This window comes from Stegostoma tigrinum, chromosome 33 (assembly GCF_030684315.1).
Source record: "Stegostoma tigrinum isolate sSteTig4 chromosome 33, sSteTig4.hap1, whole genome shotgun sequence".
NCBI lineage: Eukaryota > Metazoa > Chordata > Chondrichthyes > Orectolobiformes > Stegostomatidae > Stegostoma > Stegostoma tigrinum.
Window position 1 is genome coordinate 1,397,439 of NC_081386.1, and position 16,091 is coordinate 1,413,529.

Genomic DNA, 16,091 nt, shown 5'->3' on the forward strand with positions numbered 1-16,091 from the left:
AAATGAAAACCTCTCAGATTCAGAATCTGAGTTGAGGATGGCTTTCAGTTTCAATGACCTCAGAAAACCATTTCCTTTTGAAATGTGTGCTGAATTTCATTTTTGAAGACTCGCTTACTTTTATTTTGGACATATTTTAAACAAATCAAGAAAATAAAGCTTTAAAATATGGCAGAAATGTAACGTGCTATTTGTATCATGTATTAACTTCTTTCTGGAAGGGCTGCCAGCTTCCCAGTCCTCTCATGCCTCATCCTCCTAGTCACTGCTGAGAAGACTATAAACTCCCACACCTCCCCAATCTGTTCCTACAGCTTTCAACTCAAGCCCCTGGCTGGAGATGATATGACCTGGTTTCTACGCCTTTCTAGAACTTGTTTTGGCGATCACAATTTTTACAATTTGTCTGGAGCTGGAATGAGTAGTGTGATCATGTAGCGGGTTCAGAAGGCCTGGGTTTTGATCTGGCATGTGGAGCATCCTGGGATTCACTGGCTGTTCGAAATAGGTCATCCAATGCACGATTATGGGACATGTACAGATTTCATTTTCCCAGTGCACAGCCGCTCATGTGTGCAGCTTATAGGTAACATTAGCATCAGGAGCTCAAGACACTGAGGAGCTTTGATGAACAGTAAATTTTCTCCATATTCTTCCTGCAGGTGATGGCAGATGCCTTGTGAGATCTATGAAAGCAAGGTAAGGAAGCACTTCCTGTTCCCTATTGTTCTTTTGTCACTAAAAGATTAGCTCGGTTGTAGATTCGATGGTGCCGTGCTTGTAGATGCACTTGTTCTGCAGTTAAATGGAGTCACTTAAGACAGACCCTAGCAAAGATCTTCCATGTGTTGCTGAGGAGCAAGATGCCCCTGTGACTGTTTTCTGTGTTGTCCTTGTTTTACAATTTTTTTTAAAAAACTGTTTGAGCATGGGAAGGCACTCCCACTGTCACACCTTCATGAATGTGTTCCTTTAATGTAATGAAATGTCCCAAGTATTATAGTCAGAACAAGGAAAATCAAACTTGGCAAGTACCTGACTTGGCTAGAACACAGCTGAGAAGGATTTACTGGAATTAGAGGTGGTGGGAAGATAAGTAAGTGAACAAGGAGCAGATGATTATGTACAGTTAAGATATATTTCCTCTAATGCAAAAGGTAGGGCAAACAAATCCAGGGTTCCCTGGATGGCCAGGGAGATAGAGTGGTTAAAGTCGGAGTAGGACACATCTGAGACCAAGAAAGTGATTTACTGATGAAGGCATGGGTCATGGAGGAGATAGAGTGATTTTGTCACTATGAAAGAGGAAGTTGCTGCCCAGGTCATAGTGATGGAAGAGGAAATACTGTCATTAGAAGGAATCAAAATTAAGAAGATGGATATCTTGGAAAGACTGTTAGTATTTAAAGTTCACAGAGTACTGGGACTAGATGAAATACATCCAAGGATTTTCAAGGAAGTGAGGGTTGAAATTGCAGAGGCACTAGCCATGATATTTTAGCCTTGCCTGGACTCCAGAGAGGGTCCATAACACTGGAGAACTGCCAACATTAAGGCTGTACTCAGTAAGAATGAGGCTAATCCTGGCAGTTATAGACCACTTAATTTAATTTTGTTAGCGGTGAAACATTTGCAAACAATTATTCGGGACAGAATCGTGGGAAAAGGTGATTTGATTAGAAAGAGTCAGCATGGATTTCTAAAGAGGAAATCATGTTTAACTAACTTGTTACAGTTTTTTGAAAAGTATTTATGGACTTCAGTAAGGCGTTTGATAAGGTTCCCCATGACAGGCTGATGGAGAAAGTGAAGTCACATGGGGTCCAGGGTGTGCTAGCTAGATGGATAAAAAACTGGCTAGGCAACAGGAGACAGAGTGTACTGGTAGAAGGGGGTTTCTCAAATTGGAGACCTGTGACTAGTGGTGCTCCACAGGGATCTGTGCTGGGACCACTGTTGTTTGTGATATACGTAAATGATTTGGAGGAAGGTGTAGGTGGTCTGATCAGCAAGTTTGCAGATGACACTAAGATTGGTGGAGTAGCAGATAGTGAAGTGGACTGTCAGAGATTACAGCAGAATATAGATAGACTGGAGAGCTAGGCAGATAAATGGCAGATGGAGTTCAATCCGGGCAAATGCAAGGTGATGCATTTTGAAAGATCTAATTCAAGGGCGAACTATACAGTAAATGGAAAAGTCTTAAGGAAAATTGATGAACAGAGAGATCTGGGTGTTCAGGTCCCTTGTTCCCTTAAGGTGACAACGCAGGTCAATAGGATGGTCAAGAAGGCATATGGCATGCTTTCCTTCATCGGACAGGGTATTGAGTACTAGAGTTGGCAGGTCATGTTAGAGTTGTATAAGACTTTGGTTCGACCACATTTTCGTGTACAGTTCTCGTTGCCACATTCCCAAAAGGATGTGGGCGCTTTGGAGAGGTTGCAGAGGACGTTCACCAGGATGTTGCCTGGTATGGAGGGTGCTAGCTATGAAGAGAGGTTGAGCAGATTAGGATTATTTTCATTAGAAAGACGGAGATTGAGGGGGGACCTGATTGAGGTTTACAAAATCATGAGGGTATGGACAGGGTGGGTAGCAAGAAGCTTTTTCCCCAGAGTGCGATACTCAATTACTAGGGGTCATGAGTTCAAAGTGAGAGGAGGATAGTTTAAGGAAGATATGCGTGGAACGTTCTTTACGCAGAGGGTGGTGGGTGCCTGGAACGCGTTGCCAGCGGAGGTGGTAGACGCAGACACGTTAGCATCTTCTAAGATATATCTGGACACGTACATGGATGGGTGGGGAGCAAATGGAGACAGACCCTTAAAAAATAGATGACAGGTTAGACAAAGGATCTCGATCGGCGCAGGCTTGGAGGGTCGAAGGGCCTGTTCCTGTGCTGTAATTTTCTTTGTTCTTTGTAAACATAAAGGCTTGAGAGGGTAATGCTTTTGATGTAGTACACATGGATTTCCAGAAGGCATTTGACAGTACCACATGACAGAAAAATGGAGGAAAGGGACGTAGCCAATTTTGTATTATGTTGACAGAATGATAAGAATCAGGGAGTAACGGACTGGAGGAAAGTTTTTTGCAGCAGACTTTTTCAGGGGCTGATATTGGAACCCTTGTTTTTCCCTAAGATGTACCATTGATGTGCAGGGGACAATTGCCAAATTTTCAGATGCCATCAAAATTGGATGAACTTTAAACTGTAAGTAGAGTGTGGAACTCCAGAAGGACATTAACAAGTTGGTGGAGTGAGCTAATAGGTTGCAGATGAGGCTCAATGCAGGGAAGTGACAGGGGATGCTTTTTAGTTGGAAGATGACTAAAAGACAATATAAAATTCTCAGGGTAGTGCCTGAGCAGAGGGACATGGGTGTACGTTTACACAGATCATTGAAAGTGGCAGGACAGTACAGTTAGTAATAGCATATGGTGTTCTCAGCTTTGTTAATAGTGGCAGAGAATACAACAGCAAGAGTATGATACTGAACTTCTACAAGATTCTTGTTAGGCCTCAGCTGGAGTATGTATGTGTAGTTGTGGGTGCCACATTATAGGAAAGATACAAATACATTGGTGAGAGTGCAGAAACACTTTATTAGAATGGTTCCAGGCACGAGAAACTTCAGTTGAGGGTAGACTGAACAAGTTAAGAATGCTGCCCCTGGAATGAAGGAGGCTGAGAGGAGATCCGATTGACGTTTTCAAAATGATGAAAAGGCTGGCACAGTATCAGAGAGAAGCTATTTTCACTAGTAAAAGATACAAAAACAAGAGGGGATTGATTTAAAATGCAGAGTGAGCAATGTGTTTAATGCACAGCGAGTTGTCTGGGCATAGAATACACTGCCTGGAAATGTGGTGGAGGTATACTCAATTGAGGAATTCATGAAAGCATTGGATGGTTTTTTTTCCAGAGAGCAGTGATGTACAGTGACATGAGGAAAAGGTAGGAGATAATCACTGGATAATAGGCCAGTGCAGGCATAACGGTCCAAATGGTTTCATTCTGCAGTGTAATATTTTTGTGATTCTGTGCTAATGAGTAAAACAAGGCGATATCAGATCAAATGATCTAAAGTTAAATGAGGTAGGTTTTATAGAGCATTTTAGAGAGGAGAGTGAGGTGGAGAGGCAGAGAGGTGTACAGAGGAATTCAGGACCTTTGGCCTAGCCAACTGACAACGGCCACCAATGCTAGAGCAATCAAAATTGGGGCTGAACAAGACATCAAATTGGAGGAGCACAGAAATTTCACAGGGTAATGGGCATGAACTCACATAAGGCCCCTGAGGAATACTGAAACCAGACAAGGCCCTCAAGGAACATAAAATGAGCAGAAAATACTTTGAACAAGTAGTTAGGAGGGTTAGAAGGGGCCACAAAATGTTTTTGTCAAGTAGGATTAATGAGAATCCTAAGGTAATTTATACAGAACAGTGGGCTTCGCAAGGATCATTGCCGGGACGTCTGACTTTGATGAAAATGCAGGTGGTCTGGTTAGTGGTTTTGCAGACAAGACAAAAATTGGTAGGATTGTGGATAGTGAGGAAGGTATTCAGAAGACACAGATACAGATCATCTGGAAAAGTTGAGTACAGAAATGTAAAGTGTGAGATGATGTATTTTGGGAAGTCAAATGCAAGAGGAAAATACACAGTAAATGGCAGGATCCTTAGAAGCATTGATATACAGTGGGATCTTGGGGTCGACATTCACAGCTCCCAGCAATTGGCAACACCAGTGAATAATTGACCATTAGATATAGGAGCAGAATTAGCTATTTGGCCCATTGAGTCTGCTCTGCCATTCGATCGTGGCTGATATGTTTCTCGACCCTATACTCTGGTCGTCTCCCTGGAACTCTTGATTCCCTTGCTAATCAACAATCTATCTCTGTCTTAAATACACTCAATTACTTAACCTCTATAGCCTTCTGCAGCCATGAGTCCCTCAGAATAATCATCTTTTGGCTGAAGAAATTCCTCCTCATTTGCATTCTAAGGGTCATCTCTTCACTTACAGGCAGTGTCCACTGGTCCTAGTCTCTCCTCTACTAGTAGAAACATGTCCATTCTCTTCGGACTTCTCGGTATTCTGCAAAGTTCATTGCGACCCCCCTCATCCCTCTAAGCTCCATCAAATACAGAGTCCTCAAACACTCCTCATATAACAAGCCCTCAGGCCCTGTGATCATTCTTGTACATCTCCTTTTGTGCTTCAGAGTTGTGGAGCCCTTCTCTGTTTAGAAAGTAGTCTACACTTCTATTCTTCCTAACCTCACACTTACCCACAACGTATTCCATCTGCCATTTCTTTGCTCACTCTGCTAGCCTTCCAAGTTCTTCTACAGCCGCCCCACCTCCTCAATGTTACTTGTCCCTCTACCTATTTTAAGCCATCTGTAAAGTTTGCAATAATGTCCTCATTGCCACTTGCCAGCACCGTGCCCCTAATACCATAGACTCTTATCTCAGTTAGCAGCCTCCTGTTAAATACAAGAGTAAGGGAAGTAAACATGTGGCTGAGAGAGTGGTGTGGGAAAGAGGGGTTCCATTTCATGGGGCACTGGCATTAGTATTGGAACAGGAGGGATCTGTACTGCTGGGACAGTCTCCACCTAAACTGAGCTGGGACCAATGTTCTAGTGAAAAAGGTAAATAGGCTGGTCAACAGGATTTTAAACTAGAAAATGGAGGGGGTAGGGAGGGAAGGTTAAAACTTACCTCAGTAGGAAACAAAGCAGCAGGTTCACCTGTAGAGGTGGATTCAACTGCATGGAAAAATATGAAAGAAATGATAGAAAAGGAGAACTCAGGAGAGGTTATTGAAGTCTCCAGCAAAGACACAAATAGGAGTGTGTGTTTGGAAAGGGTTAAGAATCTAACTTCAAGCATATTAGATAAAGAGACAACAATAAGAAGAGGCACAGTAAATACAGGACTGAAGCAATATATCCAAATGCACACAGTATAAGGAATAAGGTAAATGAGCTTGTGGTGCAGATTGAAATTGGCAGGTATGATGTGGTGGGCATCACAGAGATGTGGCTGCAAGGGCCAAGGACATACATCCTATCAAAAAGACAGACAGATGGGCAGAGGGGTCGTCTTATTAGTAAGAAGTGAAATTAAATCGATAGCAAGAAATGACGTAGGGTCAGATGATGTAGAATCATTGTACATAGAATTGAGGAACTACAAAAGCTAAAAACAAAACCATAATGGGAGTTATGTACAGGCCTCCAAACAGGAGTCAGGATGTGGGGCACAAGATACACCAGGAGACAGGAACGGCATGCAAGCAAGGGAAGGTTACAGTGATCATGGGAGATTTTAAACACACAGGTGGACTGGGGAAATCAGGTCGACAGTGGATTGCAAGAAAAGCAATTTGTACAATGTCTACGAGATGGCTTTTTGGAGCAGCTTGTGGTAGAGCCCACTAGGGAACAGGCAATTCTGGATTTAATGATATGCAATGAGGCAGACTTAGGGGAGCGTAAAGGTGAAGGAGCCCTTAGTAGGCAGTGATCTTAATATGATACAATTTGAGAGGGAAAAGACAGAATCAGAGCTAACAGTATTACAGCTGAATAAAGGCAACTACAGAGGCATGAGGGAATTGCTGGGCAGAATTGACTTGGAGAGGAGCCTAGCAGGAAAGACAGTGGAATAGCAATGGCAGGAGTTTCTGGGAGTAATTCAGGAGACGCAGCGAAATTCATCCCTCGGAAAAAGAAACATACTAAAAAGGAGGATGAAACAACCATAGCTGACAGGGGAAGTCAGGGACAGCATAAAAGCAAAAGCATACAATGTGGCAAAGGGCAGTGGGAAGCCAGAGGAAGCCTACAAAAACCAACAGAGGGCAACAAAAAAAAGACACACAAGGAGGGAGAAGATTAAATATGAAGGTAAGCTAGCCAATAATATAAAGGAAGATTGTAAGAGTTTCTTTAGATATATAAAGGCAAAAGAGAAGCAGAAGTGGACATTGGACCACTGGAAAATGATGCTGGAGAATCAGTAGTGGGGAACAAGGAAATGGCTGAAGAACTGAATAATTACTTTGCGTCAGTCTTCACAGTGGTAGACATGAGTAATATCCCAAAAATTCGAGAAAGTCGAGGGCAGAGCTGAGTATGGTGGCCGTCATTAAGGAGGTGGTGCTAAAAAAACTGAGTGGCCTGAAAGTGGACAAGTCACCTGGACCAGATGGACTACACCACAGAGTTCTAAAGGACATAGCTGAAGAGACAGTGGAGGCATTAGTGGTATCAGGAGTAGCATTAGTCTAGCAGGAATTGCTAGACTCAGGGAGGATTCCAGAGGACGAGAAAATCGCTAACATGACACTCCTGTTTAGAAAGGGAGCAAGGCAAATGACAGAAAACTACAGGCCGATTAGCTTAATCTGAGTTGTGGGTAAGATTTTGAAGTCCATTGTGAAGGATGAGATTTCTGAATACTTGGAAGTGTATGACAGAATAGGGTAAAGTCAGCATAGTTTCAGAGACAGATAGGTTCTTGATTGTTGAGGGGATCAAAAGTTACAGGAAAAATGCAGGAAGATGGGATTGAGGAACTTATCAGTTATGACTGAATGGCAGAGCAGACTCGATGGGCAGATTGGCCTAATTTCCGTTTCTATTTCTTATGTTGTCAAATTTTGGAAACTCAAATAGATGATGTCCACTGGTTCTCTTTTGTCCAACTTACTCATTACGTCCTCAAAGAATTCTAATAGATTTGTCAGGCATGACCTCCACTTGACGAAATCATGCTGACTGAGCACTATTTTAGCATACACTTCCATGTGCTCTGCAATATCACCTTGAGTCTTGAATTTCTTTTCTTCTGCCTCTCTCCCTTCTTAAGCAACGGGGTTATTAGCCATTTTCCAGTCGTCCAAGACCTTCCTTGACTCTAGTGAACCATGAAAGATCACACCAATGCCTCCGCACTCTCCTTAGCTATCTCCTTCAAAGGTCTGGGGTGTAGTCCATCCGATCCTGGTGATTTATCCACATTTAGCCCTCTCAGCTTCCCTAATATCTTCTCCCTAATGACAATTTCTACACTCACTTTTGCCCCCAACTCGAATCTTCAAGTTCTGTTAAGCTGCTGGTGTGTTCCACTATGAAAACTGATGCAAAGTACCTATTCAACTTCTCTACCACTTCTTTGTTCCTTATTATTATTTCTCCAGTCTCATTTTCCAGTGGTTCACTGTCCAGACTTACCTCTCTCTTACCTCATATCTAAAAAAACTCTTGCAATCATCTCTTACCTTAATAGCTAGTTTACTGTCATATTTCATCACTTTACCCGCTTACTGCTTTTTTAGTTGTTCTCTACCTGACATGTTAGCCATGGTTGCCTCAACCTCCTCCTAGTATGTTTCCTCTTCCTTGGGATGAATTTCTGCTGTGTCTCCCAAATTACCCCCATAAACTCCCGCCATTGCTTTTTCACTGTCTTCCCTGCTAGGCTCACCTTCCAATCAACTCTGGCCAACTCTTTCCTCGCATCTTTGCAGCTACCTTTTCTTGATTGTAATATATTGGAATCCAGCTTCTCCCTCTCAAATTGCAAGGTGATTGGTATCATATTGTGGTCACTTCCCCCAGGTTTACCTCACTTCAGCTCCCTAATCAAGCCTGCCTACACATCACCAAATCCAGAATTGTCTGTTCTGTAGTGGGCTATAACACAAGCTGTTCCAAAAAAATCACCTCATAGACATTTCACAAATTCCGTTCTTTGAGATCCACTATCAACCTGATTTTCGAAGGCCAGCGGGATTTCATGTTAGGTAGGACATGGGCAACAGAACTGTAAGGTTTATGAAATCATCTTTCAATAGCTTTTGATCATAATGAATGCTGACTTTACTGGATGTCCCATGAGGACTGGATCACAGTGTGAATGAGCAGATTGCTTTACTGTACATGCTCCGTTAATGAAATTACAGTCCATTAAATCCCAAAGATAAATTAACTTTTCAAACACCAAGTTAAGAATAAACAACACTGGAAAGACACAGAAACAAAATGCATAAGAATGCCAAAATGAAATATGATGAGATTATATCTATGTTGAACCACTTACAATTTTTCTTCATTAACATTAACCTCGCCATTCACTGGCGAGGCAGCATTTATTGCCCATCCTTAACTGCCCAGAGGACAGTTAAGAGCTAACCACACTGCTGTGGATCTGGAATTACACGTAGGCCAGACTAGGTAAGGATGGCAGTTTCCGTACTTAAAAAGGCAATAGTGAACCAGATGGGTTTTCCCAACAATTGGAAATGGATTTATGGTCATCACTAGATTTTTAATTCCAGACATTTTTATTGAATTCAAATTCCACCATCTGCCATGATAGGATTCGAACCTGCACCTCCAGAACGTTATTTGGGTTGCTGGGTTAACAGTGAAGCGATAATGCCAGAGGCCATTGCCTTCCCATCCCATATAATTCTGTTCAAAGAAATGTACCCTGACAACTGCAGCTGATTTGCATTTGCTCAGCCTATTGTTTTCTGAATTTATGGATAAATAAATACTGTGTCCTGGAAACTGAACAATATGGACAATAAATGCTGGCCTTGCCAGAGATGCCACACCCTGTGAGTGAATTAATTATTGTCATATCAAGACTTCAGCACATGAGCTTTTTCAGCAGCATGGGCTCAAAGTGTAATATGGCAGGGCAATTAATCATTACATCTTTAACAAGCTTAAAAATCTCTATGAGCAGCCTCTTCAGTTCAAAGCTTAAAACTTTTGTTAGGCTTCCATTAAGAATCCCAATACATTTTGTCTAGAAAACAGCAACACCCCGCTAAACTATTGCACTCACCCTCAACCACACTCCAAACCAATGCAGTCACCCTCAAAAACACCCCAAAAGCGTAATACTCACTCTCAACCATACCCCAAAACATCTCACTCATGCTCATCTATATTGCAAAACTATTACACTCTCTCGCAGATGCACACTATGCAAATTACATTTATCCCCAATAAACCAGAATTTGATGCAACTCTCCAAAATGCATCCTTCAACTACATTGTAATACTAAGAACTGCTACTATTTTTGTGTGTACTGTACACACATATGGAAAAGACTATGTATTTGGGCAAGTGTAGCCTGGCCCTCAGCTGTATACCAACACAATAGTGGATCAAAATAAACAACTTGCTTATTTGTAGAAGAGTGCTAGCTAAATAGAAGGTTGCAACAAGAGGAATTACACATTAACAAGACTAATATTTCTACCCATATCAATTTTACAAATTAGTTTAATTATAATATACCAAAATAGCTGTCGACATCTGTTGACTGCATTAACACTTGATTCGCTCATTATATAATCTATAAACTGACCTAACATAAATTAACACTATTAAGCATCTAGAAACTAAATATATTACGAGGTTATAGATTAAGAAACCTGCATTTTTAATTTTGCTTTGTGATATCCAACCTGCTGCACTTAGATAGTGAGCATTTGTTTTTCAAATTGAGTGGATCTGATAAGCAACCTACCTTGGTATCCACAGGGTGTCCTTAACGGTTAGGATTTTTATAGCTTGCAGCTGTTCAATATCATTCACTGATGGGGAGATGCTTCCAGACCTATCACGTGATAAACTTGACTCACAGTCACTAGAATGAGGAATACTTATGGGACTGGCTGGGGAACTCAGGGCACTGAATGATGTCCTGGTGTTCCCGATGGTAGAGGAGTAAGATTTGGATGACAGAGAACAGTAATCGGTCATGGAGTCAGAATGTCTTATAACTTGGGTTCCAACCTCATCATTGAAAATGATGCTGACGTCCATGGAGTTGGAATCAGTCATATCTGTGGGTGTAATGGCTGTGGTTGTTGCAAAACTAGCAGGCTGCTGGATGGGGAACATGTCTCTCAATGGATTACAGTCACTGCACGTATAATGGGCACAGACCTGATATGAACGGTACATAATTAAAGTACTTGTTTTATCATCCAGACACCAAATGGCCTCTTCCCCATTACATCCCACGTTGCAAGTCATTGATATGACCTGCGAGGGAGCTTGATAAGGTTCTAATCTCCGAGTTATTTCTGTAGCAAGTGTGTCTACGATCAGGATCCCAGGACCATTGCTGTACCACACTTCTGATCCATTGTTCACTGCTATCATATCAGTAACTGGATATGCATTCTGTCGAAGGTCGTTGTCGGAGATTTTAAACTGAAACTTATTTGCTGAGCGTGAGCACAGATAGGAACACCAACCCTCAGGAATTTCACTGGCCAGACAGTAAACTGCGACCATTCCATCAGCCATGCCAGCAAGCATTACCGGAGATTTCTGTGACAAAGAGATCAAAACATATATTCAGGGTTTGGAGAATATCTGTCATAGTTTAACCTTACTCCTACACATTGCCATTCCAAATGTGGGGACACTAATTGGGATATCAGATATGTAGATCAGCCCATCTGTTAGTGACAATCACCATGACTTAAACAAGGAATGAGGCTGCTAGTTTCCACATCCAATTCTCTGACACTCACTTCTGTCATATGAGACTTGTTATCCATTGCCTGCAATGTTCAAAACACCAGATTGTTTTTGGATAAACCCAAGGCACAACACCACTCAATTTTACCTTTCATTGGAACAGTTTTGATGAAGAGTCATTGGACTCAAAACGTTAACTCTGCTTTCTCCCCACAGAATCTGCCACCTGTTGAATTGCACCAATAATTTCTGTTTTAGTCACTGGAACATAGATCACTGCGGTCTCACATTCTTGTGCTGCTAACTAGTGACCAAGGAGAACGACAGCTCATGCAAGGGGATTCTATTGTTAGAGGAATAGATATGAACTTTTGTAAACAGGATTGAGAGTCCCGCAGAGTATGTTGCTTGCCAGGATGAGGGATTCTGACCGGTTTGAAAGGATATTGGGGAGGGAGGGGCAAGAACCAGTTTTTGTGGTCCAGGACCAAAAAAGGACCAAAGAGGACCGTTTGGGGATTATCAGGAACTAGGAACTAGAAAAAAGGTCCTCAAGGATTATAGTCTCCAGATTACTACCTGAGTCACATGCAAATCGGGATGCAAGAATAAGGAAAGTAAACATGTGGCGATAGGAGTGATGAAAGAAAGGGGCTTCCATTTCATGGGGCGCTGGCTTCTGTATTGGAACGGGAGGGATTGGTACTGCTGAGACTGTCTACGCTTGAACTAAGCTGGGACCAATATTCTAGCACAAACAGGTAAAAAGAGTGGTCAACAGGACTTTAAACTAGGAAGTGGAAGGGGAAGGGTAAAACTCCAAGAGGTACAATGGCCAATGAGAAACAAAGCAGCAAGTTATCATCTGTGGGGGTGAATTCAACTGCATGGAAAAGCATGAAAAAAAATGAAAAGAAAGGAGAACTCGGGTTAATTTACTGAAGACTCCAGGGACAGGACAGAGCACATCGGATAAAGAATGACAATGAGAAGAGGCAGAGTAAATACAGGTCTGAAGGTATTGTATATGAAAGCACACAATACGGGAATAAGGTAAATAAGCTTGTAGCGCAGATTGAAATTGGCAGGTATGATGTGGTGGGCATCATGGAGACGTGCCTGCAAATGGATCAGACTGGGAGCTACATATCCAAGGATATGCATCCTGTCGAAAAGACAGACAGGTGGGCAGAGGGGGTGGGGTTGTCTTATTAGTAAGAAATGAAATTAAAATCGATAGCAAGAAACGACATAGAGTCAGATGATGTAGAATCTTGGTACATTGAATTGAGGAACTAGAAAAAGGTAAAAGAAACCATGATGGGAGTTACGTACAGGCCTCCAAACAGGAGTGAGGACGTGGGGCACAAGATACACCAGGAGATAGCAAAGGCATGTAAGAAAGGGAAGGTTACAGTGATCATGGAGAGATTTTAATATACAAGTGGACTGGGGAAATCAGGTTGGCAGTGGATTGCATTTAAAAGAATTTGTATAATGCCTACAAAATGGCTTTTTGGAGCAGCTTGTGGTAGAACCCCTTAGGGAACAGGCAATTCTGGACTTACTGATGTGTACTGAGGCAGACTTGATAAAGGAGCATAAGGTGAAGGAACCCGTAGTAGGCAGTGATCTCAATATGATAAATTGCAGAGTAAATTATGAGAGGAAGAAGACAGAATCATACGTAACGGTATTACAGCTGAATAAAGGTAACTACAGAGGCATGAGGAAGAATTGGGCACAATTGACAGAGAGGAGCCTAGCAGGGGGGACAGTGGAACAGCAATGGCAGGAGTTTCTGGGAATAATTCGTGAGACATAGCAAAAATTTATCCCTCGGAAAAAGAAGCACACAATAGGGAGAATGAGACATCCATGGCTGACAAGGGAAGTCAGGGATATCATAAAAGCAAAACAGAAGCATAAAATGTAGTGAAGGGCAGTGGGAAGCCAGGGGGCTGCACCAACACAGGAAACTAAACAAAATAAAGAGGGATAAGATTAAGTACGAAGGTAAGCTAGCCAATAATATAAAATAAGATTGTAAGAATTTCTTTAAATATATAAAGGGCAAAAGAGAGGCAGAAGTGGGCATTGGGCTGCTGGAAAAAGACATTGGAGAAGTAGAAGTGGGGAACAAAGAAATGGCGAACAAGTACTTTGTGTCAATCTTCACGGTGGAAGACATGAGTAACATCCCAAAATTTCAAGAGTGTTAAGGAGCAGAGGCTGCTGGCTGTCATTAAGGAGAAGGTGCAAGAAGAACTGAAAGGTCTGATGGTGGATAAGCCAGCTGGACCCAGTTGGACTATACCTTAGAGTTCTGAAGGAGATTGTTGAAGAGACAGCGGAGGCATTAGTGGTGATCAGTCATGAATCACTGGAGCCAGGGAGGTTCCCAGATGACTGGAAAAATCGCTAATATAAACTTCCCCCCAACCCTTTTAAGAAGGGAGTAAGGCAAAAGATGGTAAATTACAGGCCTATAAGCCTGATCTTGGTTGTTGGTAAGATTTTCCAGTTCACAGCAAAGAATGAGGTTTCTGAATACTTAGAAGTGCATGATAAAATAGGGCAAAGTCAGTATGGTTTCATCAAGGGGAGGTCATGCATGACCAATCTGTTATGATTCTTTGAGGGGGTAAAGAGCAGGTTAGACAAAGGAGAGCCAACGGATGTTATATACTTGGACTTCCAGATCCTTTGACAAGGTGCTACACAGGAGGCTGCTAAATAAGATAAGGGCCCATGGTGTTAGAGGCAAGGTACTAGCATGATTAGAGGATTGGCAGAAAGCAGAGAGGGGGGGTAAAGGGGTCTTTCTCAGGATGGCAGCCGGTGACAAGTGGTGTTCCACAAAGGTCAGTGTTGGAATCATAACTTTTCACTCTATGCATTAACGATCCTGATGAAGGAACTGATAGCATTCTGGTTAAGTTTGCAAATGGTACGAAGATGCGTGGGGGGACAGGCAGTGTTGAGTTGGTGGGGAGGCTGCAGAAGGATTTGGACAGGTTAGGAGAGTGGGCAAAGAAGTGGCAGATGGAGTACAACATGGGAAAGTGTGAGTTCATGCACCTTGACAGGACAAACCGTGGCATAGACTATTTTCTAAACGGGGAGGAAAATTCAGAAATCTGAAGTACGAAGGGACTTGGGTGTCCTAGTCCAGGATTCTCTTAAGATTAACTTGCAGGTTAAGTTAATAGTTAGGAAGGCAAATATTTTGTTGGCATTTATTTTGAGAGGTGTAGAATATAAGAGCAGGGATGTACTAATGAGGCTTTCTAAGGTTCTGGTAAGGCCACATTTAGAATATTGTGAACAATTTTGGGCCCCATATCTCAGGAGGGATGTACTGGCCCTGGACTGAATCCAGAAGAGGTTCGCGAGAATGATCCTAGGAATGAAAAGCTTAACATACGAGGAACGTTTGAGGACTCTGGGTCTACACTTGATGCAGTTTAGAAAGATGAGGGGCAACTCTAATTGAAACTTACAGTGGATGTTGGGAAGCTGTTTCTATTAGCAGGCAAGACTAGAACACAAGGGCACAGCCTTTGAGTAAAGGGAAGATCCTCAAGAACGGAGATGAGGAGGAACTTCTTCAGCCAAAGTGTAGCGAATCTATGGAATTCCTTGTGACAGAAGGCTGTGGAGGCTAGGTCATTGAGTAGATTTAAGACAAAAATAGACAGGTTCTTGATTGTTGAGGAAAAAGGAGGGAAAATGGGGTTGCGAACTGTATCAGCCATGATGGAATGGTAGAGCAGGTGTGATGGATCGAATGGTCTAATTTCTGCCTCTATGTCTTATGGTGTAAAAGGACTTTAGCATTGTAAACTCGTACTAAAGTGCCTTTAACAGGTGTAATCAGTACTTGAAGTAAATGTTGACACTCTTTTAATTGATTTTCCCATTGAGGTTTGTGTCTTTTAGTGGAAATGTCACATTTGATGAGAGTTCTAATGTGCAATAGATACATCATTTAAATAATAAAGAAAATTAAAATTAACATTTGGAATTTCTGGTCCTGGCCTCCCAGATCTTGTATTTATTGTGCCTCTTCCTCATCTTCCTTTCTCCCACTCCATCCCCCAATTATTTGGGCTCAGTCTATGAAGTACAATCCAACTGGAACAATGGGGATGATTGCAGGTTGTATCCTATGCTAAGATTTTCCACAGCCACCCAAAGAATCAATGGAGGATGAATCCCTACTGACTCAGCCGGAGCTGGAGCCAATTATCATTCATAGGGTGCTAACAGACTAAGGTCAAAACCTTTGTTCACATCTCCATAGGAAATCCTGTCTTAGAAATCTGCCAGATAATCCGAGCAGCACATAGTTCAAGCAGCAGCCACTGCAGGATCAGAACCTGAAGCTTAGGGATGCAGGTTTCAGATAAATCTAGGTATCACCCTGCTACCTAGCAGGCCAAGGTGTAAGGTGCTCAGTGAGTGCATTTTAGGAGTCTGGGAGCAGAGTAAGATTTGGGGGCATGATCTTGAGGGGTTTGTGTCTGTTAGGCACAGATCCTACAAAAGGAT

The 16,091-nt window shown here is 42.2% G+C and overlaps 1 protein-coding gene across 2 annotated transcripts in view; it reads right to left on the reverse strand.

Moving 5' to 3' along the window:
• lrrk1 (leucine-rich repeat kinase 1) overlaps positions 1–16,091 on the reverse strand; it is a 201,959-nt gene that overhangs the window by 16,399 nt on the left and 169,469 nt on the right. For both annotated transcript variants that reach the window (XM_048563008.2, XM_059639335.1), the window contains exon 32: positions 10,573–11,384. In XM_048563008.2, the coding sequence (XP_048418965.1) occupies positions 10,573–11,384 (812 nt within the window). The remainder of the gene's footprint in view (positions 1–10,572; positions 11,385–16,091) is intronic.